This window comes from Sciurus vulgaris (genome assembly GCF_902686455.1).
Source record: "Sciurus vulgaris genome assembly, chromosome: 10".
Classification (NCBI taxonomy): domain Eukaryota; kingdom Metazoa; phylum Chordata; class Mammalia; order Rodentia; family Sciuridae; genus Sciurus; species Sciurus vulgaris.
Window position 1 is genome coordinate 25,731,556 of NC_136470.1, and position 26,312 is coordinate 25,757,867.

The 26,312-nt window shown below is 34.0% G+C and overlaps 1 protein-coding gene across 2 annotated transcripts in view; it reads left to right on the forward strand.

Annotated features, from left to right (window-relative positions):
- TMPRSS15 (transmembrane serine protease 15) overlaps window positions 1–26,312 on the forward strand; it is a gene marked incomplete at its 5' end in the record, with an annotated part of 139,087 nt that overhangs the window by 71,676 nt on the left and 41,099 nt on the right. For both annotated transcript variants that reach the window (XM_079101223.1, XM_079101224.1), the window contains 4 exons: window positions 6,480–6,615; window positions 13,970–14,059; window positions 16,566–16,691; window positions 19,003–19,143. In XM_079101223.1, the coding sequence (XP_078957349.1) occupies window positions 6,480–6,615; window positions 13,970–14,059; window positions 16,566–16,691; window positions 19,003–19,143 (493 nt within the window). The remainder of the gene's footprint in view (window positions 1–6,479; window positions 6,616–13,969; window positions 14,060–16,565; window positions 16,692–19,002; window positions 19,144–26,312) is intronic.

Sequence of the window (26,312 nt, forward strand, 5' to 3'; positions counted from 1 at the left end):
AGTTCTTAATTTGGTTTATTGTTTCCTTCATGTCAAGGATTTCTGTTTGGTTTTTTTTCAATATCTCTAACTCTTTATTGAAATGATCTTTTGCTTCCTGTATTTGCTCTTTTAACTGTCGATTGGTGCGATCAATCAATGCTTGCATTTGCTCTTTCATCTCATCATTCAATGCTTGCATTTGCTCTTTCATCTCCTCGTTTGCTTCTCTGATCATTTTAATTATGTACATTCTGAACTCCTTTTCTGTCATTTCTTCTGCCATGCTGTCATTGGGTTTTATTGATGTAACATCTAGATTTGTTTGCAGCATTTTCTTTCCTTGTTTTCTCATGTTGTTCAGATATCAGTGGACCGCTGAGATGTTGCAGATTTCCTCTGTTGATTTACAATGACCCTGAAGATTTCTATATATATCCCCTCTTAGCCTTCAGTAGGCTGAAGTCTTGGAGGAGGTTGATAATGCGGTGCTCCACAAGGAAGCTGCCTCTCTAAGAGTGGTGGCCTCCAGGTGGGGTATATTCCCTGCTAGTGGGCAGAGGTGCCTCCACTTGTTGACCAATGGTCATCCAAAGGGGACCTAGGCTGTGGGCTGAGGCAAGGCCTGTTTGGGCCTAAGTCTCTGGTTTTACCGTCCTTGTGGGAAACCTCACCCAGCAGGGAAGACTCACCCGGTGGGGAGGTCTCGCTGGTCAGTTTCCTCCTAGAGGTTCCCCTCAATTTACAGCTACTGCCTGGGCTGGGCTGCCTTCCTCTGCAAAGTTTCCAGGGGCCCGGCCCTACCTCCTGGGCCTGGGAGCCTCACCCTTCGCAGATGAATCTCCTTAGGCTGCCCCTCCTCAGAGAATTTGCCCATAGGCCTGGAACCTTCGCTCCGCCCTAAGCCTGTCTCTGTGCGGCTCTTCCACCCAGAAGCCTCCTAGATCCTGGGACCCTGTTCTGCACCTAATCACCTGGCTGCGTGGCCCCTCCTCTGAGCAGCCACCTGTGGCCCCGAACAATCGCTCTGAGTCCCAGAGACCCGCCACAGGCCTCTTCCTCCAGACAGCCGCCCAGTATGCCGGTGCGGTCACTAGGAGTCCAAGAAACTCACTTCGTGCCTCCTCCTCCCACCAACCACCCGTAGCCCGGGGCAATCAATCACTCCGAGTCGACGTGACCCTGCCCGTTCCTCCTCCTTCTCCAGCTAACCCCCCGGGTGTTCAGGAGCAGTCCCTCTGAGTGGCTCTGAATCCACGTGACCCGCTGCACGGGTCCTCTGGGCAACCGCCCGGAGCTCTGGTGTGGTCCCTCAAGACCAAGCGTCCCACCACGCTTCTCCTCCAGGCAGCCCCCCTGTGTTCAGGAGCTGTCACTTTAAGACCAAACAACTCACCACTCGCCTTCTCCTCTGAGCAGCCGCCTGGAGCGCTAATGCAGTCACTGCGAGTCCAAAGGACCCGCCGCGCTCCTTCTCCTCCTTCTCCTACTCCTCCGGGCAGGCCCCGAATCCAAGCGGCCGCTGCTCTTCCTCCTCGTCCTCAGGGCAGGCCCCGGTGTTCAGAAGCGTCGTTCTGATTCCAAACAGCTCGCCGCGCGGCTTCTCCTCTGGCAACCGCCTGCAGCTCTGGCGCAGTCTCTCCGAATCCAAGTGGCCACGCTCCTCTCCTCCTCCTCAGGGCAGGCCCCGGTGTCCTGAGTCCACACAGTTCTCCCCGCCACTCCTCCCCCGGGCAGCCGCCGGAGCCCCAGTGGCTGCTCCGAGTCCCAGCGCTGTGCCGAGCGGCCTCCTCTGTGGCGCTCCAGCGGGGGGAGGGGCGTCTCGCCGGCAGTTCTACTTCACAAAGTTTCCTGCGTTCCGGGACCCCCGTCCCATCCGGGATGCCCCCCCAGGGGGTGAGAGTCACCCGGCTACTTTGAGTTGGTCCCAAGCGTCTCAATATCTCCTCTGTTGAATCCTGAGTTCTGGAGCAACACGTAATGCAGCCACCCTCTAGGCCGCCATCTTGAAAACCCTCATATTCTGCTACTTTGCTGAATTCATTTGTTAGTTCTAGAAGGGTTCTAGTAGAGTTTTTTGGATCCTCTGAATATAGAATCATGTCATTGACAAATAATGACAACTTGAGTTCTTATTTTCCTGTTTGTATCCCTTTAATTTCTTTGGTCTGTCTAATTGCTCTGGCTAGTGTTTCAAGGATGATGTTGAATAGAAGTGGTAAAAGAGGGCATCTCTGCCTTGTTCCAGTTTTTAGAGGAAATGCTTTCAGTTTTTCTCCATTAAGAATGATGTTGGTTGTGGGCTTAGCATAGATAGTCTTTACAATGTTGAGGTATGTTCCTACTATTCCTATTTTTTCTAGTGTTTTAAGCATGAAGGGGTGCTGTATTTTATCAAAAGCTTTCACAACATCTATTGAAATAATCATATGACTCTTAACTTTAAGTCTGTGATGTGCTTAATTATTTTATTGATTCTCTGATATTGAACCAATCTTGCATCCCTGGGATAACCCCACTTCAACATGGTGCACTATCTTCTTAATATACTTTTGTATGTGATTTGCGGTATTTTGTTAAGGATTTTTGCATCTATGTTCATCAGGGATATTGATCTAAAATTTTCTTTCCTTGATGAGTAATTTGAGTTTTCTTTCTCTTTCTTTTTATTAGTGTGGCTAAGGGTTTATCAATCTTGTTTACTTTTTCAAAGAACCAACTTTTTGTTTTGTCAATTTTTTGAATTGTTTCTCTTGCTTCAATTTCATTGATTTCAACTCTGATTTTAATTATTGCCTGTCTTCTACTATTTTTGGTGTTGGTCTGTTCTTCTTTTTCTAGGGCTTTGAGATGTAATGGTAGGTGATTTAGTTGTTGACTTTTTATTTTTTTAATGTTTGAGCTCAATGCAATGAACTTTCCTCTTAGTACTGCTTTCAGAGTGTCCCTGAGATTTTGATATGTTGTGTCATTGTTCTCATTTACCTCTAAGAATTTTTAAATTTCTTCCTTGATGTCTCCTGTTATCATTGTATCATTCAATAGCATATCTGTTAGACTCCAGGTGTAGGAGTAGTTTTTGTTTGTTATTTTATCTTTTATTTCTAATTGTATTCCATTATGGTCTGATAGGATACAAGGTAGTATCTCTAATCTTTTGTATTTACTAATGGCTTCTTCGTGGCATAGCATATGGTCTATTTTGGAGAAGGATCCATGAGCTGCTGAGAAGAAAGTATATTTGCTCAATGATGGATGAAATACTCTGTAAATGTCAATTAAGTCTATATCATTGATTGCATTATTTAGTTCAATAGTTTCTTTGTTCAGTTTTTGTTTGGAGGATGTATCCATTGGTGAGAGCATTGTGTTAAAGTCCCCCACTATTATTGTGTTTTGATCTATTTGATTCTTAAAATTGAGAAGGGTTTGTTTGATGTACATAGATGCTCCATTGTTTGGAGCATAAATATTTAATGATTGTTATATCTTGCTATTTTATGCTTCCCTAAAGCAGTATGAAATGTCCTTCTTTAATCCTTCTAACTAACTTAGGTTTGAAGTCCACTTTATCTGATATGAGAATGGAGACCCCTTCTTTTTTACTGAGTTCATGTGCATGCTATGTTTTTCCCTATCCTTTACCTTTAGTCTGTGGATGTCTTTTTCTATGAGATGAGTCTCTTGAAGGCCGCATTTTGTTGGGTCTTTCTTTTTAATCCAATCTGCCAGTCTATGTCTTTTGATCATTGAGTTTAGGACATTAACATTCAGAGTTATTATTGTGATATGATTTGTATTCCTGGTCATTTTGGCTTATTTTTGTTTTTTAACTTGACTTGGCTTTTCTTTGATTGGCTTTTCCTTTAGGGTAGTTCCTCCCTTTGCTGACTACTATTGTTGTCTTCACTTCCTCCTTACAAAATATTTTGCTGAGAATGTTCTGTAGTGCAAGCTTTCTATTTGTAAATTCTTTTAACTTTTGTTTATTGTGGAAAGATTTTATTTCATCATCAAATCTGAAGATTAGTTTTGCTGGGTATAGGATTCTTGGTTGGCATCCATGTTCTTTCAGAACTTGAAATATATTGTTCCATGTTCTTGCTTTTAGGGTCTGGGCTGAGAAATCTGCTGATATTCTTATTGGTTTCCCCTTATAAGTAATCTGACACTTTTTTCTTGTAGCCTTTAAAATCCTATCTTCATTTTGTATGTGAGGTATTTTCATTATAATGTGCTTTGGTGTAGATCTGTTGTAATTTTGTGCACCTGGTGTTCTGTAACCTCTTGTATTTGATTTTCCATTTCATTTTTCAGGTTCAGGAAATTTTCTGATATTATTTTGTTGAACAGGTTGTTCATTCCTGTTGTTTGTATCTCTGTGCCTTCCTCAATCCCAATAATTCTTAAATTTGGTCTTTTCATGCTATTCCATAATTCTTGGAGTTTCCATTCATGGCTTCTTAACATCTTCTCAGTTTGTTCAACTTTATTTTCAAGATTAAATATTTTGTCTTCGTTTTCTAAGATTCTGTCTTCCACGAGATCTCTTCCTTTGGTGATGCTTTCTATTGAGGTTTCATTTGGCTTATTGTTTCTTTCATTTCAAGTATTTCTTTTTTTTCCCCAGAATCTCTATCTCTTTATTGAAGTATTCTTTTGCTTTCTGCATTTGTTCTTTTAACTGTTTATTGGAGTGATCATGCATTGCCTGCATTTTCTCTCTTATCTCATCTTTTGCTTCACGAATCATTTTAATTATGCAGATTCTAAACTCTTTTTCTGTCATTTCTTCTGTCATGCTGTCATTGGATTCTATCAAAATAGCATCTTGGTTTGTTAGAGACACTTTCTTCCCCTGTTTTTTCATATTGTCTCTGTATAGTCCCCTCTAGCAGTGAAGATCTGAGGTACTGAAATTTCCCCCTTGCAGGCTCGTTGTGACCCTGCAGTTTTCCAGTACCTCTCCTTTGAAGGGGAGGTCAACTTTAGCAGCACTCAATACAAAGAAAATGCAGCCCTGAACCAGAGAGCCCCTATAAAGACTTTAACATTATTGTAATAAACATAATGAGTTTGATTATTATTTACAGAATTTCTAGTGATGAATGAAGAGAATGGGGAAGAGTGTAGGATGTATGTGAGTAAATAGAGGTACCTGTCAAAGGGCCTCCTGTCTCCAGTAGGTGTCTCAGGAAGGGAGCTGCCCTTCCAATGATGATGGCCACACTCTCAGTAATAATTCAAAATGCCTGCACCAGCCTCCAAAGAAGCTGGGGAGCCCAAGGGAGGGCTCACAGAGTCAGTGCATGGAACAGGCGCGGTATCTGGTGTCCCTCTGCAGAGGGGAGGGCGGGAAGCAGGCAGGCTCAGTGACCAGAGTCCATCTGCCTCATTGTCTTATTAAAAAACACTTATTGAGGAAGATTTTGCTACATGAAAGTTTACCTGACCAATAAAATCCATAGAAAACTCATGGGAGATTTCAACTTCCTTCTTCAGCAAATTTCTAGAATAGACCAAACATGTTTCCCTACATTCCCTACTTCCCCAAGACTTCCAACTTATCACAAACCCCACCCGGGTCAGCCCTGCACTTTTTCTGGGGAATTGCCCTTTCCTTTTAGGACATTCATGACCACTGGTATCCATTCCCCTGCCCCACTCTGGTTTAATCTCCATTTGTCTCCTTTAGAAACAAATTCTATGAGCTGTATCGTTGGGAGGTGGCTGATCATTTATTTCACGTTAAGGTGAATTAATTTTTCAGATAACAGTTTAATGTGTTCTTTTCCTAAGGGTTTTTTCAATGGAAATATAGGATAATATCCTATTAGTTTGACCAAATTAACAATGTTCTAATGGGTGATTTTAAACAAGATTATAACACTTTTGTAAGATGTATGTTTAGACGAACACGGTGACCATCAAAGACTTCAGTTCTCCCTGTCACATGATATAAGACAGGTGGTAATCAATGACCCTTATCATATTCCTCTCATCTCTCTTTCTTTCCTTCCCTTGCTTTTGCCTTTTTTCCCAGAAGTTAACAATGCAGTATGTTTAGTATATATTTAGTATATTCAGTATATTGCTCTAATTGTCTTATTTTATTATTTCATTTTGCAATTATTGTTAATATCTTACATGCCTAATTTATAAATTATACTTTAGCATTAGTAATGAATATAGTATAAGAATATATTAATATATGTAAAATACCTACAAATATCTATTTATATACAAGTAACACACACATACACACACACATATATGTAGGCACAAATAAAAATTTAGCCAATAAGTCCACATAATAAGAAAAATGGTCTCATCAGAAGGACTTAAAAATTAACAACCCATCAATATTTCACTATGTAGTAACTGGCCATCATTTGTTTAGAAATGGAAATATTGTTTTTCCAGAGGATTTTGGGTCACAAGAAGACTCAGGTCAGAAAATATTTGAATGGAATCACTTTATATACCTCTCTGAATTTCAGGTTAGTTTTAATGCTTTTAAAAATCAGATCTTGAGTGACATTGCATTGGATGACATCAACCTAACATATGGGATTTGTAATCAGAGTCTTTATCCAGAGCCAACTTTGGTCCCAACTTCTCCACCAGAACTTCCTAGTAAGTAACATTAATGTATATTTTTCCTATGCCACTAACAATTTCAGGTAAATCTTGCTGTGGCTTACTTTTGTTATCTCACCTCATATTATTTTTTCACTAAAAATCAAAGACTTAAAGTGAGTAAACTGGAAGCCATAAGTAAAATATAGGCTAACAAGATATGGTATGTTACACAAAATCTCACAAATAAGATCACTTATTGCTTTGTTAAGGTTTTTATTTATGATCATTTTTTGTTCCTCTTCTTTGTTTTTGAAGGTAATGAAGGTGTTGATTCCATTCTATTTTCACTAAAGTATAGTCATGCTGTCTTGGCCATATGGAATAGTCTATAGATTTGGGGAAAGGAGCTTTGAGGTTCTCATGACCTTCTGAAGGAGTGATTTTTAAGATGTCAAGAGGAGTTCAGTTAAGACTAAAGTCCATCAAGTCTATTTAATAAAAATGTTGAATTAAACATTGAACATACAGATTAAGATCACAGAAACTATTTTTTTCCTAAAATGGTACCTTCATAAGCCTTTGCAATATGTGTCCTTCATAGAGCCACTGATTTGTTGCAGCTGAGTATTGACCAGGATTTCTATTCATACGGGATGTTTTAACTCAAAATATCAAAATGTTCTATGCTTACCTGTGCTCTTAAGTCAAACTAGAAATAAGACATTTCAGAGAAAAATTCTTTACCATTCATCTTATCCTTTCATGCAAAAAAGACAAAATCATTTTACTACTCCTGGACTATGGAATTTGACAGATAAAAAACTCCACAGTTGATGATAAGTAATATCAAGCACTCAATATCCCTCTATTGGAATGTTTTTACCACACTTGTTATTTATATGCAAAAGCATTCCTTTCTTCTTTCAGTAGCAATAGTTGGATCTTACATAGCTCTTTAGCTTAGCTTGAATGCTTTAATTGAACCTCATGGATATTATATTCTGTCATGGATCTGAGCCCCTAAACATGACATTTATTCCATTTCATATTTACTTCTAAATATTCTTGAAATGCCACATTAATTTCCAAAACTAATTGTTTTGGCTTTAAACTTTAAGTTAAAAATTAAAGAAGAAGAAGAAGAAGAAGAAGAAGGCTTTTCAAAATACTTTTAACAAGTCAAATGCCATAAAGATAAAAGACTGGAATTTGAGAACATGTAATGGATAAGCTGCCATTAAATTGGGGATGTAATTATACTGTCCTACTAGTCCCAAGCCACCGTATTGAATGTGCACTTACGTTCTATCAAAAGGTTTTTTCCACTTGCCATCTTGTTTATTAACAAGTTTAAATGTATCCATTATCTATCAGCAAACATTCATTCAAATTATAAATATATACTAAGTGAAAAATATTGCCTAAGAAATGTGAGATGTATCATAACCACTGATACTCAAAAAATTAATATATAAATAAATATTGAAAAGCATAAATTCTTACATGTGCCTAATACATAAAAAAAGTAATATAGGATAGAAAGTATGAGCTAAAGAATATATTAAGGAGACATCAGGTTAAAGAGAATGGCACCTATAAAGCTGAAAGAAAAAAAGGAAAAGCATCACATATTTTCATGTGATAGTATTAGCCATAAAATTGTGATGAGAAGTGAGTTTCTTTACACCAAACTCTACATCTAATTCACTTTACTTTGCCAGTGTCCAACTGATTCCTAACATCACATAAATTGGTGATCAATATATAGATGTGGACTAAACCTTCTTCTCCTCATTTTCTTGACTGTAATCTTCTGTTGGTGACACAAGCACTTTTGTGAAACAAAATTTTAGCAGCAAAACTAGTACGTTTGGAAATGATGGAAGGGTGGATGTAGAGAAAATACCAACAATAGTTTGTGCTTTGTGGTACTGAACAATATTGTCACATTTTGTTCAGTCTGTTATCTGAACTATTTTTGTGCAGAACAAAGCATTCAGAATTTTTAAAGTCACAATTGGTTTCATAAGTAATTCCTATAGCAAAATATTATAACGTTTTGCTATTTCAATGTTGCAGTCATTTAAAACAACAGGTTTTCTTCTTAATTTTGTCAGTCTGTCCCCCTTTTCATCAATAATTGGTTAAGAAGATCTTTGTAGAAGTAAATAACATAGTTTCATACACTCAATATTTAAAACATAGCAAAATCTCATTACCAAAAATAAAAACTTGAGATAACTTTTGTTGAAAATATCATACAAGTAAATAAAACTCTGAAACTGGGTTCCTATGTTAAATATTTTTCTATGAGAACTTTACTATCTTCATGTCTGTTCTAGTCATAAGGAAAAAAAGATAACACCCAGATGTCATGACACTTTGGTATCATTTACACATTTTAATATTAGAAAATTATAATGGTAGAATAACCCAACTGATTTTAGCATACAAATTTAGCATCCATCCAGAGTATTTGTTCCAGTTTCCAAATGGTTCACTTCAAGGCAATGTTTAGCACAGCAGAAAATGTTAATTACCATTCAGTGCCTTCTGAACAATTTCATTGTAATGCTATTTGCAATTGGTTCAGTGAAATTCTTATTTGAACAGAGCTTTTCTGGTTCCAGATCACTGATTTGTTTAAGCAAAAATAAAAGGAAGCCATGGTTGCCTAGCTAATAGACTTTTTTTGTCATCTCTTTAAAACATTTAAATAAGAAAATAATCACAGACAAATAAGAGTAATAAAACTCAGTTTCTTCTCTGGATCCTAGGATTCCACTTGTGCCTAGTTTGGAGAAATGTGATTCAGTTTTCCTAACTGCAGGGATTCTTCCACTCAGTGACTTCACTCACTTGCTGCTACATCAGTTCCACAATTGTGTCTGTGACTTTGGCACAAATTAAATGTGTTGCACAAATTAAATGTTTATGAAAGCAAACATTCTATTACACATGCATCATACCAACTTGCTAAGGTATTCTGATGATTCACAAGATACCTACTAAATATAATAGGTGTATACAACAAGAAATCCATGTTTCAGCCCCTGACTTATTTCTTAATTTCAAAAGAAAAATGAAGCCATATTTTTAGGTGGTTCGATATTCACTATTTATTTCCATATTTTTCACTATTTACTCAATATTTAACTATTTTCAATCTCCAAACACACAAAAAGTAAATTTGGGGTTGGGTTGTAGCACAGTGGTAGGGTACTTGCCTAGCATATGTCAGGCTCTGGGGTGGATTCTCAGCACTACATATAAATAAATAAATAAAATAGATGTCCATTGACAACTAAAAATAAATTTTAAAAATTTATTTAAAAAAGGTAAATTTGTAAAATTGATTAGACATGGCATAATACTTAGTTTAAATAATCTACCTTGAGTTTTTCATGTAGAAATGATTCAGTTACTATCTCCTCTTATAGTCCTTGGCCGTATTCAGCACATCATTATCATTCCACAACATTATTTTTACTTAACAGTCAAACCCCTATCAAAGTCCACATCAGCTTCATTTAAAGACTTCATCTAAAGACTTCATTTAAAGGTTTTTGACTGATCTATTTTGTTTTACTTGTTTTATCTTTAAAATAAGTAAATGACTGTTAGAGCTCTCATTGGTTAGATTTCTATTAATAACAAATTTTATTTGAAATAAAAATTTAAATCTGATTGTCACAATATTAATAAGAGGATTTATGATCGATCACAATAACTTAATGGAAATATAAATTTTGATAAATTAAAGTAAAATATTCATGGGAGATTTCATTTTAGATTGCAACTTAAATTTTTTTTTTTTTTTTTTTTTGGGGGGTGCTGGGGATTGAACCCAGGGCCTTGTGCTTACAAGGCAAGCACTCTACTGACTGAGCTATCTTCCCAGTGCAACTTAAATTTTTAAGATGGAATTTATAATATTAAAGGATTTGTTACCAATTACTATGATAAAAAAAAATCAACTCCTGATTTTCAAAACTAACCTATTTTAACATACTCATCAATCTTAGGTATTATTATTCAAGCTGCATCTATATTTCCTTCATAGCAAAAGACCAATTGAAAACCTCTTTTTGATTGAAACCCTATGCTTATTTCTTGTTTTGCCTCAATATCTTCAGTTCAGACCCTCTTATTTTAGGTGAAAGCTAGGCTCTCTTCTTTCTCACCCTATAGTAAATGCTTCCATGTTGACACATATCTCATGAATGTCAGAGCTTAAGCATGGATTAAAAATGGCATGCCCCAAGAAGATTATCTGTTCTTGACAATTACTCTGAAAAATCTACATGTTATTTACATAGTATATGCAGTGAATATGCTTAATGGCATAGTAAGAAATTAATCAGAGTACAAACATTGAGAGAAAAGGTCTAGAAAAGGAAAAATTAAAGAGTTGGACACTGGGAATGAATAGAATTCCCTTCACCAGACAGGCTACTTTGCTTTCATTGCCTCTGTGGGCATGGTTTAGCTAATAACACAGTAGGACTGTGATATCTGGAATTAAGTTTCATGAATCTTTTGTTCCTCAACCAAGAAGGACATGCAACATCTCCACTATTTCATCACTATAATGAAATTCAGTTGTGTCGTGATATTTAGATTGCCTTAAAGTACTGTAGTTGATACTTACAGGAATTTATATGCAAAGAGTAACTGAAATATCTTATCAGGACATGGACCAGATATACCTTACTGGTCAGTTATTTGATGTGACATCATAATTCAAATGCATTTCAATATGTACTTCTTAAATATTGTAATGGAACAAGTTTCACAAGACTTCTTTTTAGAAGACAAATGCTAAGTAAGTAAACTGCCTGCTGGCACAAGCTTAGCAGTTCCATATGACCGTCTTTTAGCTCTGGTTGTGAGTTTATTGAAGTCCTACCTACTCATCTTTCTTAAAATGCAATGTACTCTTTTATGTAAATTGAATACTTTCTCAAAGTGTCAACTATTTACTATATAAGCAATATAAGATTTTGGAATTTTCATATTCCTTTATAGAAAATGGGAATAATAGTAACACACACACACACACACACATACACACACGCACACACACATTGGCTGCTCTGATTGCTCTGGTCATGGCTAAATTTGTGAAACAGCAAAAACTGTCTTTTCCCAGTATCCAATCTGCAGTCTCATTTTTGTCCCTATGGTTACAGTTTACCCCTCATTGATCTCATTGAAGATGGGTGGAAATATTTAATGGCAGCTGAGAATTATTAAAATTAAATGAGCTGTGTGTATTCAGGAGTTATACAATTATTAGCAGATCTCTTTTCTGAAATCTTTGGCAAACAATCAGCCACATAATCAAGGAGATTTCGTTTCTAGTGGAGAACCTGCCCTCATTCCTTGTTACAGGTCTCTGATTCACTCCACATGCACACTACTTTCTTCCTTTTAGATCTACCCCTCCTTGACTTCACATACCAGTGTTTTCATCATATTCCCATCCATTCTCCTTGTTTTGTCTCTTATTTATCAAGTCACATACTTAAGGAGACTCAGTCTAAAGTCTTTTGAACCAGATGGTGAAAATGATCCAGAGTTTAATCAAACCATGGAGACATAGTATTGTACTATGGGATGAGCATGAGATTAACTGGGCTGAATTATTGACTTTGGCATTGGGAGAATGTGTATGGCATTAATAAATAAATATCTCAAAACTTAAGATTGCTATAATGCTGAAATAATAATAGCAATTACCTAATCCCCAAGGATGTTTTGAAAATCAGTAGGGAGTGTGCCAGGTATTGTGTCGGTGCTTTAAATAAATTATCCGATTTTCACAAACCTGTAACATCTGTTTTATATACGGGAAAGCCAAGTCTTACAAAAACAACTAGTTTAGAGCACAGTTTTATCCAGGAACTCCAACACATGTTCCTTTTATATACCACACTTTTCCCAGAGGAGATAAGGTACACGGAAGCACCCTGCAAACAATATTTTGTGAGTTTTTAATAGTTTGGTAAGTTAGTCTTGGTGTGGGCAAACCTGGTCTGTAAGATATAAGATAGTACCATGTTCTACTACCTTAAAGAACTTAACATTCTGGCAGTGATACTACTATTATATCAGAGTAGTGGCCCAAAGACAAAGTATAAAGTCAAAGCTATACCACCAGTGACCTACTTCCTCCAACCACAGCCTACCTGACTACATTTACCAAGTAGCTAATCAATACACGTAGACCACAGATTAGGTTACAATTCTCATAACCTAATTATTTCACCACTGAACACTCTTGCATTTTCTGACACATGAGACACCTCACATGGGGGACACCTCACATGTGAACTATAAAAAGGCAGATGAATTTCAAATGACATAAGTAAAGCTGATGATACATTTTTAAAAAGATCAAGGAGGTACTGAAGTGGGAGAGACAATCACCCTTCCCATAATCTGATTTCTAGTTTACTAGGAGTAAATAATTCCAATATTATCTTCCTTTTGTAATATGAAAAATATATTTACCTGGTCTATATTTTTAAATTTGGTTCTACTTTGTACTTTTTACATATAATAATGGTAACAAAAATTAGTAGAATTGGGATATTTAGAGTAGTTAATTTTTATATTACTTTAGAATTTGTTTCTAATAAAGAAGAAAATATTAAATATATTAAGAACATCATAAAGCTATAATCTACATAATGTGTCACACTCTGAACTAAAAGATCTATGATCTAATTTTCTAATTAATTTACATCAACTCCCAAAATAACTCCCTAAGAATGTTGGGTTGGGTGCCAGATCAATCCAAGAAAATTATCAAACAAGTGGAATTTCAGTGGGTTTTCCTTTTCTGACTATAAAACATTTCAATATGCAGGATAGTGAGTATTCTTCCCTCCAACTCTTCCAAAAAGGCCAAAAGGAAAAAAGAAAAACAAAAAAAAAAAGAAAGGAAAGAAAAAGAAATGCAGGATTGGTGATTTTCAGCCCCTTCTCATAAGAGTGTGGAAGATATAGGATTTGTGCTATGATACACGTTCTTTTTTTTTTCTATAGCAAGGATTCGATGTCTTATTTCATGAAGCATATTTGAAAGATGTTTGGCAACCAGGTTTCCTTTTTAGGAAATTTTAGAAAATAAATTTATGTTCACTGTTATGTTATTGTACAGATTCACAAAGGCAATAAGAATATAAAGATTGTGAGGAGGTCTTCAACTAAGAGATGAATGTACTTTTATTTTTTCCCTAATTTAAGTTGCAACAGATTTTTTTAAACACAAGGCTACCATTTATCTATCAAAATTAGTACTCAAAGAAAGAAATGCAACTGGAAATTTCCTGACATATACTATTATCTCTCTGAAATAAACTCTGTGTTCCTAATGAATTTGCATTGTTTTCCTTTCCAGCGGACTGTGGAGGGCCTTTTGAACTGTGGGAGCCAAATACAACATTCAGTTCTCCGAACTTCCCAAACAGCTACCCTAATCAAGCTTTCTGTGAGTCAATTTTTTTCTAAACCATCATAAAGAGTTTAGATCTCAAGTTTAGATCAGTCTTTAAAACAACAAAATAGATTATAAATTTGTCAAACATAGGCACACCCATCACATCTGCCTATGAGATTGCTTAATATAAAAATAAGCACCAACATAAATTATTGCTAAATTTTATAATTGTTAACTTTTTAATTATTTTGTTCATGCCAGGCAAAATGCTAATGTCTAATATTATTTCAGTCAATTCTCACAATTATTCTTTTAAAAAAATGCTATTGTTATAATTCTAAATTAGTGGGATAAAATCAATAAACAAGGGAACAGTCTTATTCCAGGTACTTTTCTCTTATTTACTTTCTTTGCTTATGCATATAATGTCTTAGTGTGTATAACAAGTTTTCAATTTCATAGAACAAAGTCAGTGGGAAAAATATCAAGAGTAGAGAGCCAGTTGTGATATTCACACCTTGTGCAAATGTATGCTAGATCAATAAAGCAGAAATCCAGAGTAATGTGATTAGACTTACAGTATTAAAGAGGAACTATAAAGGAGAATAGCTAAAACATCTAAATTCTAGAGAAAATAATTTGCAAAAACTGCGTGAAGTCTATCTTCAGGTCCATGTTTCTACCTTGCATAACTCATTAAAGCTGCAGAGAAATTGCATTGAAGATGTGGATTCCCCAGCCCACCCTGCAAAGATTCTACTTCAGTAGGTCTGGGCTGAAAAATAGACATGTTTGCCCCATGATCATGCCTAATGAGGAATGCTAATCTACTTATAGAATTCTGGTATGGAAAAAAATGTCCCAAAGGCAGTGAAAAATGTGTTATGAGAAAATACCAAATTTCCTTCCTTCAGATGATCAAGAGATAAGGAAGCATCACTTTCAAAGTCAAATAGGTGTATCTGATCCAATAAATGAATAAATAAATAGCTATTAATCTAATTTGACTTGTATAGGGAAACAGATTATTATCTCTACTTCACACTGAAGACATCTTTAAATATCATTTGAACAAAGTAACGATCTTAAAAATATTTAAAAAGCTGTGGGACATTGAAACAATAATTTGTCAAGATTAAATTATCTATTCATCTAAATATTTACTGAGCACTTTATTTGTTAGGCACTAAAATAAGTAAAACAGGGAACAAATGGCATAATCTAGTGGGGATTCAGATAAGTTTTCAGACATAAAATCTTAAAATAAGGGTGAAGACAGGGCATTGTGCAGAAGGGGCATGGAGGAGTACTTACATACAAACACTAAAGGCCATTACTATTTCTGACTCTCTAAGGAAAATTAAATAATGGTAACAGGTGAAATGGGAAGCGTGAATGAATTTTGCACTGTTATAGAATTTGAAATTTTTTTCTGAATGCAGAAGGGAAATTTCAAACAGTTTACAGGAAAATTGTGTTAAAATCAAGTTTGCCTTTCAGAAGCATTCATCTGGCTACAGTGCCAAAAATGAATGGTAGGGGATAAGAGCCATTAGCATCACCAGTTAGGAAATGAGAGATATGAGTGGCTTGACCTTTGGTAGTAGCAATGAACATTGAGAAATAAATGGGATTCCAGGGATGTATGAGGTTGTAAACAGGCATTGGCAACTGATTGGATATAATGGGAGAGGCAACATCTAGGAAAATGAGAAGTTCCTGGTGTGAACATTTGTGACTCTGTGGTGCCATTCACTGAGTTAGGAAGAAGACAAATGAATTTGCAAAAGCAATAATTCTCTATTCCCTGTAGATCATGTTGGATTTAAGATAAGTACTCCATGTACAGTAATTGGATAAATTTTCCTACTTTCCAAAGAAAGTTCAGAAAATGAAGACCAAGGAGTTATCATGTATACATGACGTTTTATTCCTTAAGTGAATGAAAGTACTCCTACACTGGGAGAAAATGACTAAGAACAAAATCTGAGGGTTAAAACATATCCAAAATCAATAGATGCTGGCAATTTTGTTTTTTTTCTTAAAATAAATAGCCACCATGAAACATACACAATAAACACAAAAAAATTATAATAAATGTCAAAATTTACTTACCCTATGTATCTCATGTTAATCATCTAATTTTCTTATAAATTTAGACATGGAAAATTAAGTAAAATAAACCACATTCTTAATACCTTTAGTTATCCATAAACTTCATGTTGTAGTGAGTAAATGACTATTTTCAATATCTTATTAAAGTATTTTATAAGAATTAAAACAAATTCAATTGTGGTAAATTAATTCAAATTTAACTGAAGATTTACTATAAATACTCTTTAGCAAACAAATATATTTCCTAATCCAAAAACAAGAAAAAGGAAAGGGAGAAAGGGTGGAGGTAGGGAAAGAAAAATAGAGAAGGAAGCTTGGAATGTTGGTTTTTCTGAAATGGAAAAAATTTTTAAGCAATTTGAAATTTTCAAGACTGAAATTTTTAATGGAAATCAAAAGAAGTGTAAAATTAAGTGCTATTATTTATTATTTATTATTTAAGGTGTTTGGAATTTAAATGCACAAAAGGGAAATAATATACAACTTCATTTCCAAGAATTTAACTTAGAAAATATTGAAGATGTAGTTGAAATCAGAGATGGTGGAGAAGATGATTCCTCGTTTCTCGGTATGTATGCAATATGACTGTAAAAGTCATTCAACTCAGAACATTGCACTGATTCAAAGAGCACTTCTAAATAGATGCAATCAGTCTACAACTAGCCAAATGAAAATATAGCAGTAGGGTAATGAAACTTTCAATATATGGCATGTTTGCAATGGTGACAAAAAACATTCATTGTGAATATTCTTGACAAACAAGTATTATTTTGTGTCATTGATTCCCAACAAATAACATTAATTTTCTGCAAAAATCCTTATAACTCAGAGACTGCACTAAGTGCACCTATCATGTAGTTCTCTATGTATTCTTTATATATCAGACATGTCTAAAAATAACTCTTAAAACAGGGTTTATTTCAGATGAAAATATCCAAACAAATTGCATTTGTTATATAATTTTTTAATGATTTTAATTTCACATTTCATTATTAATTTTCTTGTCATTGTCTCTAATTCTAGCTCCCTCTATGTAAGTATCTGAGAATGTCTCAAAAACTGATCTATTGACTTTTCCTAGTATCTATTATATTTTTTTTTAATATGGGGGGGTACTGTACTCTTCTAGGGGAAATTTTTGTAACTAGGTCACAGAATACATGTGCATAAATTAAAAAGTTATCAGTCAAACATAATTGTTACTAATACCAATTTTTGAGAAAGGAGTGTCTTTTGCCAAGTTGCATATTAAAATTATGAAGATATTGAAACCTGTTAATCAACTGGGACACTTGAGATGAGACAATTAGGACTTAAAGTATTTTATCTGACTGTGCTTTGGACTTAAAGTCATCAGTTACTCTAAAATCTGGTCTGTTATCCTTGCAATCAGAATATGATGGTGTGAACACTATAGTCAATGGATGAAGATTCCACAGGAAACTTTCCTAAGCACATGAAGGAGAGGGTGATAGAGAGGGTGTTTTGGCAAGCTTTTTCACTGTTATGACTAAAAGGATCTGACCAGAAAAACTGTGAAGGAGGAAAGGTTTATTTGAAGACTCACAATTTCAGAAGTACTAGTCCAAAGAAGGCCAGCTCCATTCCTCAGGGTTTAAGGTGAGGCAGAACATCATGGTGGCAGAGCATGGCAGAGGGAAGCAGCTCACATCATCAGGAAGCACAGAGAGACTCCACTCTACAGATACAAAATATAGACTCCAAAGCCACGCCCCAATTCCATCTCCTCCAGCCATACCCTACCACTAAGTTAATCCCTATGAGGGGATTAAGTCACTAATTGAGTTAAGACTCTTATAGCCCAATCATTTATCCTCTGAGCCTTCTTGCATTACCTCACATGTGAGCTTTTGGGGGATACTTCATATCTAAACCATAACAGAGAGTGTCCCCATCATATTGTCCATCAGCCCCTACATAGGTTCTTCAGCAAAATCCCACACAGTTCTAAAATGTAAGCTTCCTGGAAAAGGAATTTGAGAACCATGCAGAGAATAAATAACAAAAGCTTTGGTGGGGAATGAATGCACAAGAACTGGGGAACTTCAAATTTGTTTTTCATATTCACATTTATGAACATATTTTGAGTATTTTTCCCTTTTTACATCAAATTGTCTTTGTAATAACTTAAGTGTTCTCAGTATCAATAAAAATAAAAATTCAAAATTTTATCTTTTGCTATTTATACAATCATTGAAAAGAAAACAAGAATTCCAGAAAGATCTCAGAATTATTGTTTACAGATTTGGAGGTAGGAATTTCTCTGAATCATTTTTAGCACTTCCAAATAAATAAAACAATTTACAAATGAATATATCTTTAGAGTTAGCTAAAGTAGTTTTTAGTCAAGAGTGTTTGTAAAATCCACAAAGTCCAGAGATTAGTGAGATATAGTTTTTAAAAACCACCATTTAGGTTTATGTTTATTGTATGTAACCCATTCAACTTACAAAAAATATGAAGTAAATATGGACAAAAATTTACTAAGGGAGACTATACTCCCCACTGTTTTGTAAAAGTGTTTTTAAAAAGTCAAATAATCATTCCTCTTGGCTAACAAGACAGTTAAAAAGTAGTGGTGCTAAGCTTACATTATGAGTAATTTATCATTAAATTTTAGAGCTTCAGAATATCAAGTAATATTTTAAAATTTGGAGAAGGATGCTGGCTTCATGAAAGCAATGTCTAAAATACAAAGAATGTACACATTCATTCATGTATGGCTGCTTCGTGAGCGAGCTGTGCTGCATGTAGTCCTGTGTTCATCGGGTGGATGTGAGATAAGAGGTCTGTTTCTTTCTAGAGTCAAAGGTTTCACTGATTATCTCATTTTTTTTTTTTTTTTTTTTTTTGAGCAGCTGTGTACACAGGGCCTGGTCCAGTGAAGGATGTATTCTCTACCACCAACAGAATGACTGTGCTCTTCATCACTGATGCATCGTTGACCAAAGAGGGATTTAAAGCTAATTTCACCACTGGGTATCACTTGGGAATTCCAAGTAAGCAAAACTGCATAAGCACCATCAATTTTGAAGTAAAACAATAAAAATTAAAATATACAAGATTTCAAGGCCTAAATAACAACTTGGATGTTTGTGTTCTAAGATATCTATTCTTCCTCGTCTGTATAATCATTACGTAAGTGTTCAAAGCAGGAATCTGCAGTGTATTTCTACAGATCCACTTGCATTTCTTTGGTTTGCTAAGAATTTTGAACTTTGCCCAATAAAAAGGGTCAAGTTAAACAAGTGTAGTAATTGGTCCTATAAGGAAGGACTTTATTATATTCCCTTTGCCAAGAGCATTTTCAGAAGCAACAGGAAGACAAGCAAGTGACTATTGAAATGTCAGCAACATCCAATTAAAAGGTTAACATCATTTACTTATTAGAGACAACCTGTATAAAGTGATTGCAGTGAAGGAATTTAATGCTGGTATTTCTGACTTGTGCAAATTTCATATCTTGTACTTTTTATTACATACATAACTTGATCAGCAGGAACAAACAAAATTGTGATCTGTTTGTGTAGTGTGTGGTTTATTTACACTGATATACATATATATGCATATATATGTATACATATATATATATACAGGATGATGAAACTCTTTGCATTTAATGATTTGCAAAAAAATCTTTTACAACTTTTGCTGCTCAACTCAGCCTGTCATTTTTCTTCTATGGCTGCTCCACAACTCAGTATCTATTTCCAGGTAGAAATATGTCAGAAAGACAAATACACATTACTTCCTACATCTCTATTTTCTTCTGTAGGAGACTGGTCCATTTGTCTTTCACTGAAATATCTAGAAAAAATAAAAAAGGCAGGTTTGCATGATTGATCCTCATTCAACCTATTGTCTAATCCTAAGTCTTGCTGTGCAATTATATTTTATGTCTGTTCCTCTGCTCACAATGGCCTTTATATCTTTCATCACATCCCTTGAACTTCTGTGCTTTTAACTTATTGCAACTCAGAAAGTTGATCTTCACCTGGACTCCCCCTTGACCCTGAAAATATGTCACAACATGGGTTATTACCAAAGTTATTTACTTAGGAGTGAGTAGTTTACCCAATCAACTAGTCTTCCTTTCTGAATTTTGTGATTGGTTTTAGAACAGTTGCTTTTGACTAACAAACAACCGTGGTACAAATAATCAAAATAATCAATTAGTGAAATAAATAAACATATTAAGACCAATGGAAAAACATGCAGCACTAGAGAAATGAAGACTAAGATATTTAGAAATCAGAATTTATCTAAAATTAGAAAAATATAAAATAAAAAAGGAGAAAATGTAGAAAATGAAAACAGTTCATATAAAAGGGAAAATGTAGAAAATGACATGATTTTGTTAAGTAGTAAAGAAGAAAATGCATAGACATAAAAAAATCACCAGTAAATATACATTTGTCTAACTAAATATACTAGTAGAATTAAATTCAGAAGAAAGTTAAATCACCACTTTAAAAATATTAATCTTATTTTGTGAATGCCATTTTGAATTTAGTCAGTAACCCTATGTCTTGCTAATTCTGTAACTGCTTATTTTACTATGACAATCATGTTTATCTGCCAATATTTAATTTACACTTTCAGTTTCTTTCTCTTTGAGAGGTACCCAATATTTTAATTTTTTTTTTTTTTTTTTTTTTTTTTTTTTGTGGTACTGAGGATCTAACTCAGGGCTTTGTGCTTGCAAGGCAAGCACTCTATCAGCTGAGCTATCTCCCCAGCCCCCAATATTTTAAATTTAATTTGATTCAATATTTGATCTAACTTATGATAATTGTTTGATTTTTTTGATGATATTTTTAAAGTATACACAAGCAAAATGGAAAGATGAGAAAATTTTAGCAGTTAATTTTTAGTACTATAAGATAAACATTCTTTGGATGTATATTGTTTGATAAAAGCCAATTTGTTTATGTTGTTTAATAGAAAATAAATTATAAAGAAAAGAAGCAAAAAGTTTTCACCATTACTTTTACACCTCAAATTACAGTTCTCTTTTTTTTAAAATTAATATGTAATTTTTAGCCCCTGTAAGAATAGTCCTTGCTTAGCATCTGTTTCTACAACTGGCATTGCAACCCAGTCTCCCTTTCAGAAATTTGGAAAACAGTGGTTGACTTTAGCCAAAACAATTTCCTGGGAAACTTCCACTACCAGATTATTCTTTTGGTGTTACTAGAGCTCTTTGTTAATAATACAAACCACCTGAACTTCAGGTCAATTATATAATTCAGAGGCTCACATTAAAAAATATCCACATGTCCACAAAAATTTCTACAGAAAAATGTGAGGAAGAACCCAAAAAGAATAAAATGTGGAAAAAAAACAGAGACTATATTAGGCATGCAGGAGATGACCCCAAACCACAATCTGAAAATGATGGATATTCCCAAAGGAAAGCAATAGGTTAAAACTGACAGTGAAATATACAATGGGGAAAAATAGTACACTTTCTGTATGTGACTAAAATTACCCAAAAAATTGTGAAGTCTTACTGTGTTTCATTTTTTAAAAACCAATAGACAGGAATTAGTGTTATAACATTTCCTAAAGTTTTGAATTTTTAAAGTAATTTTTTTGCAAATTCCTTAGCAAAATTAAAAAAAAAATTATTTTTCTAAGGTTTTGAAATGAAATCATCTTTACATTTAACGATGAACATGTAAATATAGAGATAGTTCAAAGTTTTTAAAGAGACACTGCTGCAAATTTTAAAAAGTACAAGTATCAGTAGAATTATGTACTCTGTTCTGCAAAGTATCATAAAGTGAAAAAACAAATATCCTAGAACCTGTTCCACTGGAGAATGGATAGCCCCATATTTTACTAAGAATTTTGTCATGAAAATAACTTTTTAAAAGATATACTGTAGTTTTAAGCTGGAATTGAGTATTAAAACTGAAATAATTGAGATTAAAAAACTGTGCTTAACTGTGTTAAGTGAATTTATTCATAAACCCAAGTACTTGTAAGAATTATAGGGCATTTCACCATCTGCAAAACTGAAGCACCTTGAAACACAATTTTATAAAAATAGTATATCTGTAAATTTGTACTTCAATTTCCCAATGAGAAGGGAGGATATAAATTGAAAGAGAAGAATGAGTTGTGAAAGGGAAGACAAGAACAAGTCTCATGCATAAAAAGTATTACAGTTATTGATTTTTATTCATTTCTCATCGTGAAATAAAAACAATGGCAAGGATTCTGAAAAATATTACAATTTCTATTCAAGGTAAAACCCCCAATTACATAATCTATTATTCTTAACATAAAAGGAGATACCAGGTTTACAGTGTAGTGCTTCTTAATATTTGTTTTCCCTACAGTGAGATTTCAATTATTACCATTTTGTAATTTAGGAAATAAACTATGTAAAAAGGAAAATTGTCTTTATTGAAGCTAGAATGGAGTCTTCCATGCCCATAACTGGATGATCAATTGGTTGCGGCTTCAGAGTCCTCCTGGAGCTGGGATAGATGCTGTTAGTGGAAAATGAGATGATGGAGTTGTCATCAGCACAGTCTTTTTCCATCAGGACTTTTTGACACCAAAAGACTGTAAGGCAATTACAAAAATGGACTTGGCGATGAAAGATAATTAAACTGGTGATGGGAAGAGATTGGCATGCACATCTGTGTATACTGGTGCTCCGCCCTGGTCATCATATTTAAAATGTAGATACGAAAGGATAATGTGAATTATTTTGAGTATTTATGCGCTTGACTTACCATCTGAGACAGTTAAGAAATCCTTTCAAAGCATTCAGTTGAAATATAATCATATAATGTATTTTTGTATATCTTTTATTTATCCTATTTTAAACATTCCCATTTATAGCAAACAAGAATATTTATGACATACATTTATTAAGATAAATCTCCTATAAATGTAGAATCATTGTTCTTTCCTAATAGTCAGACTCTTTCTGTGGAATTGAGTAGTGTATGTCAGGAAACTTGGAAGTGGCAAATGATTACATTTAGGGATTTGGAGTCCTCCCCAGATTGTGTGGCATGTGCCTTAGAGACCAGTTTAAAGCCATTTAAAGCCAAGCATATGTTGACTAAATGAGACAAGGCTATGGGAGACTTCATAAAGAGAAGATGGGGAAATTCAATTCTTAGCAATATTTCTTTTTCCCTCTCTCACCATGAATATAAAACTATCAGAAATAAGATTTCAGAGTCCAGAGAGAGTTAAACTGTTGGATTAAAGACTTCTTAATGAAGTTGAACTGCTGTATATTGCAGAGAATCAAAATCAAGTTTATGCATGTAAGGAAAATTTTGAAATAGCTTATTTATACCTCTCCTCAGATTTTATACTTTCTGTTCACTTCAGCAACAATAGATCATTTTGTCCCATTCAGCATTTTTTAAAACCAATTCATTCAGCCTGCGGAAACAAGTTTTTTTTTTTCTGGATTCATAAGGTATAAAACTAATAGCTTTGGCTAAAGCACAAAAACAAGTTATAATACATATTTTCATTTAAAGTTGTATTCAGATATTTAAATCTATTTCTATTTCTATTTTTTCAATTACATAGAGTATGACTACACTGGTTAAATAGAAAATTACACATAAATTTATCAATGATTACATTATTGTCATTGTCATTTTTACATAATTTTTTAATAAAATGAAAAACATAATGAGATAATTTAAAATAACTAGTGATGACAAACATTCTACAAGCATATTAAGGTATTTGATTATGGGACTGGCATTAGTAGTGGCAACTTTTAAAAATAAATATAATATATAACAAAATATGAATTTAAGATGGAATATATAAATACACACATGTCCCATTTTTAAACCACCTTGTTTTCTGAAGAAAAATAAATACTAAAAAATAAAATATGTTTTCAATTAAAGTATTAATATCTGCTTGTAGAATATGCAACAATCTTTGCCCATTTGTCATCTCACTAATCTGGTTAAAAATATGTGTTTGTGAAACAAATTGATAATTACATTTACAAGAACTTCCCTAATAGTATTATATTTGGAGATATGAAATCCACTTTCTTCATGGTATAAACATTTGTGAAAACAACCAGACATGGCTTCCTAAAAACCTTTTTTTATTTAGATAAATTAGATTTAGTCTGCAAAAAGAATTTTTCAAAGTCTAAATTATACAGATAGCTCCAATTATTATTGTAAGATACCAAGAAGGAAGGATTAGGAACATTTTCTCATTTATCTGGTTATTTGGAGGAGAAAGTAATGCAACTAGCACATAGAATGAGAATGGTACCTTTAAAATATCAGCCAAGGGTATTTTTTTTTAATTATTATGTTTGCTATTATCTGTTGAGAACTCATTTTTTACACATTGATAAGCTAAAAAACGTTAAGTTTTAAAATTTACTTTCATGGTTCATTCAAGACAAAAATAATAGTCATTTCTACTTGACATTCTAGGAAACAGGAGTCTCAAAAAGATTATTTTATTTGCCCAACTTCAAAAAAACAAAAACAAAAACAAAAGAAATGGCTAGATTGCAGACCATAGTTTGTTTTAAACACTATTCAAATTCAAATAGGCATATTTTGACTTAAAATTCATAAAATCAATTTTTCAAATCACTAAAATTCCCATCAATCAATTGCCTTAAATTTTAAAATACATATTTTTGAAATAGTAGTTTAAAAAGTGCCTTATATTGTGTCAACTCTGTTATTAGATTCATGCTGATTTTCAGTCTAAAATCATTTAACATATATTAGACTACTTAATGTTCAACAAATATCTACTAGTTTACTACTGCATGCCATTTTGTCAAGTCCTGGGCGTACAATGAGGAAGCATGGCAAACTGGATTTTTATCAGCTATATTGTATATTCAGCTTAAATCCCAATAAAATCCTAATTCCCCAAAACCAAAGGCCAAATGTTTCTCTGACATGCAGCTGCTAATTCATAATAAGGGACAGGGGACTAGGGAAGAATAGAGTTACCTTAGATTAGGTAGAGGGGAGTGAAGGAAGGGAGGGGGTATGGGGGTAGGAAGGATAGTAGAATGAATCAGACATTCTTACCTTACATACATACATAACTCTAAGACGGGGGAGATTCTACATCATGTACAACCAGAAAAATGAGAAATTATGCTACACCTATGTACGACATATCAAAGTGCATTCTACTGTCATGTATAACTAATTAGAACAAATAAAAAATAAATAAATAAATAAGTCAGATAGCTATTATGTTAGACTTTGCAGGCCATATGCTCTCTGTTGTAACTGGTAAACATCACAGTGCAAAAGCATAGATAATACAAAAATGAAGACTGAGGTTATGATATAATAAAACTTTATTTATAAACACTGATATTTGAATTTCAGATAATTTTCATGTGTTACAAAATTTAATTATTTTCATGACATTCCCCCCACCCCAAATATTTAAAAATATAAAAAAAATTTCAGTACACCTGACACTAATCAGGTGGTAGGCTGGATTTGATTTGTGGGCCATTGTTTGCTGCTCTGGGTCTGTACCATTATTTTGAAGGACCCCAGAAAAAAATGTTCTTTAGAAAGCAGCATGTTAAATAGAACTTGTGGTAGACTAAAAATAAAAAAAAAAAAAAAAAAAAGAGAGAGAGAAGCAGAATGACTGGACCCAATGAGAGTATAGACAAAGAAATCTTTATTTGTCCCAATCTATTTTATTTCAAATGTCTCTTTTTTCTCCTTGATATTATAGGCAGATCTCTTAACTTTTCCATTTATCAGGCATTAAATGATCTTAACTGTGTACCTAAGAATTAACTTTAAATAAAATGAGAATGGAGTATAGCATCAAAGTTTTCCTATCATCTAATTCAAACATTCTTTAATCTTCCAACCCAGGCACAAACCTTAATCCAATGTCTTCAAGTAGAAAAGTGTGGAATAGGGTCATTGTTTTCTTTTCCATATTCTATTCCTTCTATTTCACCATAGCTCCAGTGTTGTAAGATAGAAAATATTTATCTTCAGTGCAGTTTTCTCTTGGCCACCACTTAACTTCTGGCCAAAGCTTGGTCTTTTGTGGAACACAGTTGTGGTCTTTAGAAATTTCCCTCTTTGCTCCAGACTACAGCATAGGTGGTTTACTTCCAAGATGATTTGATTTCTAATAATGCTGC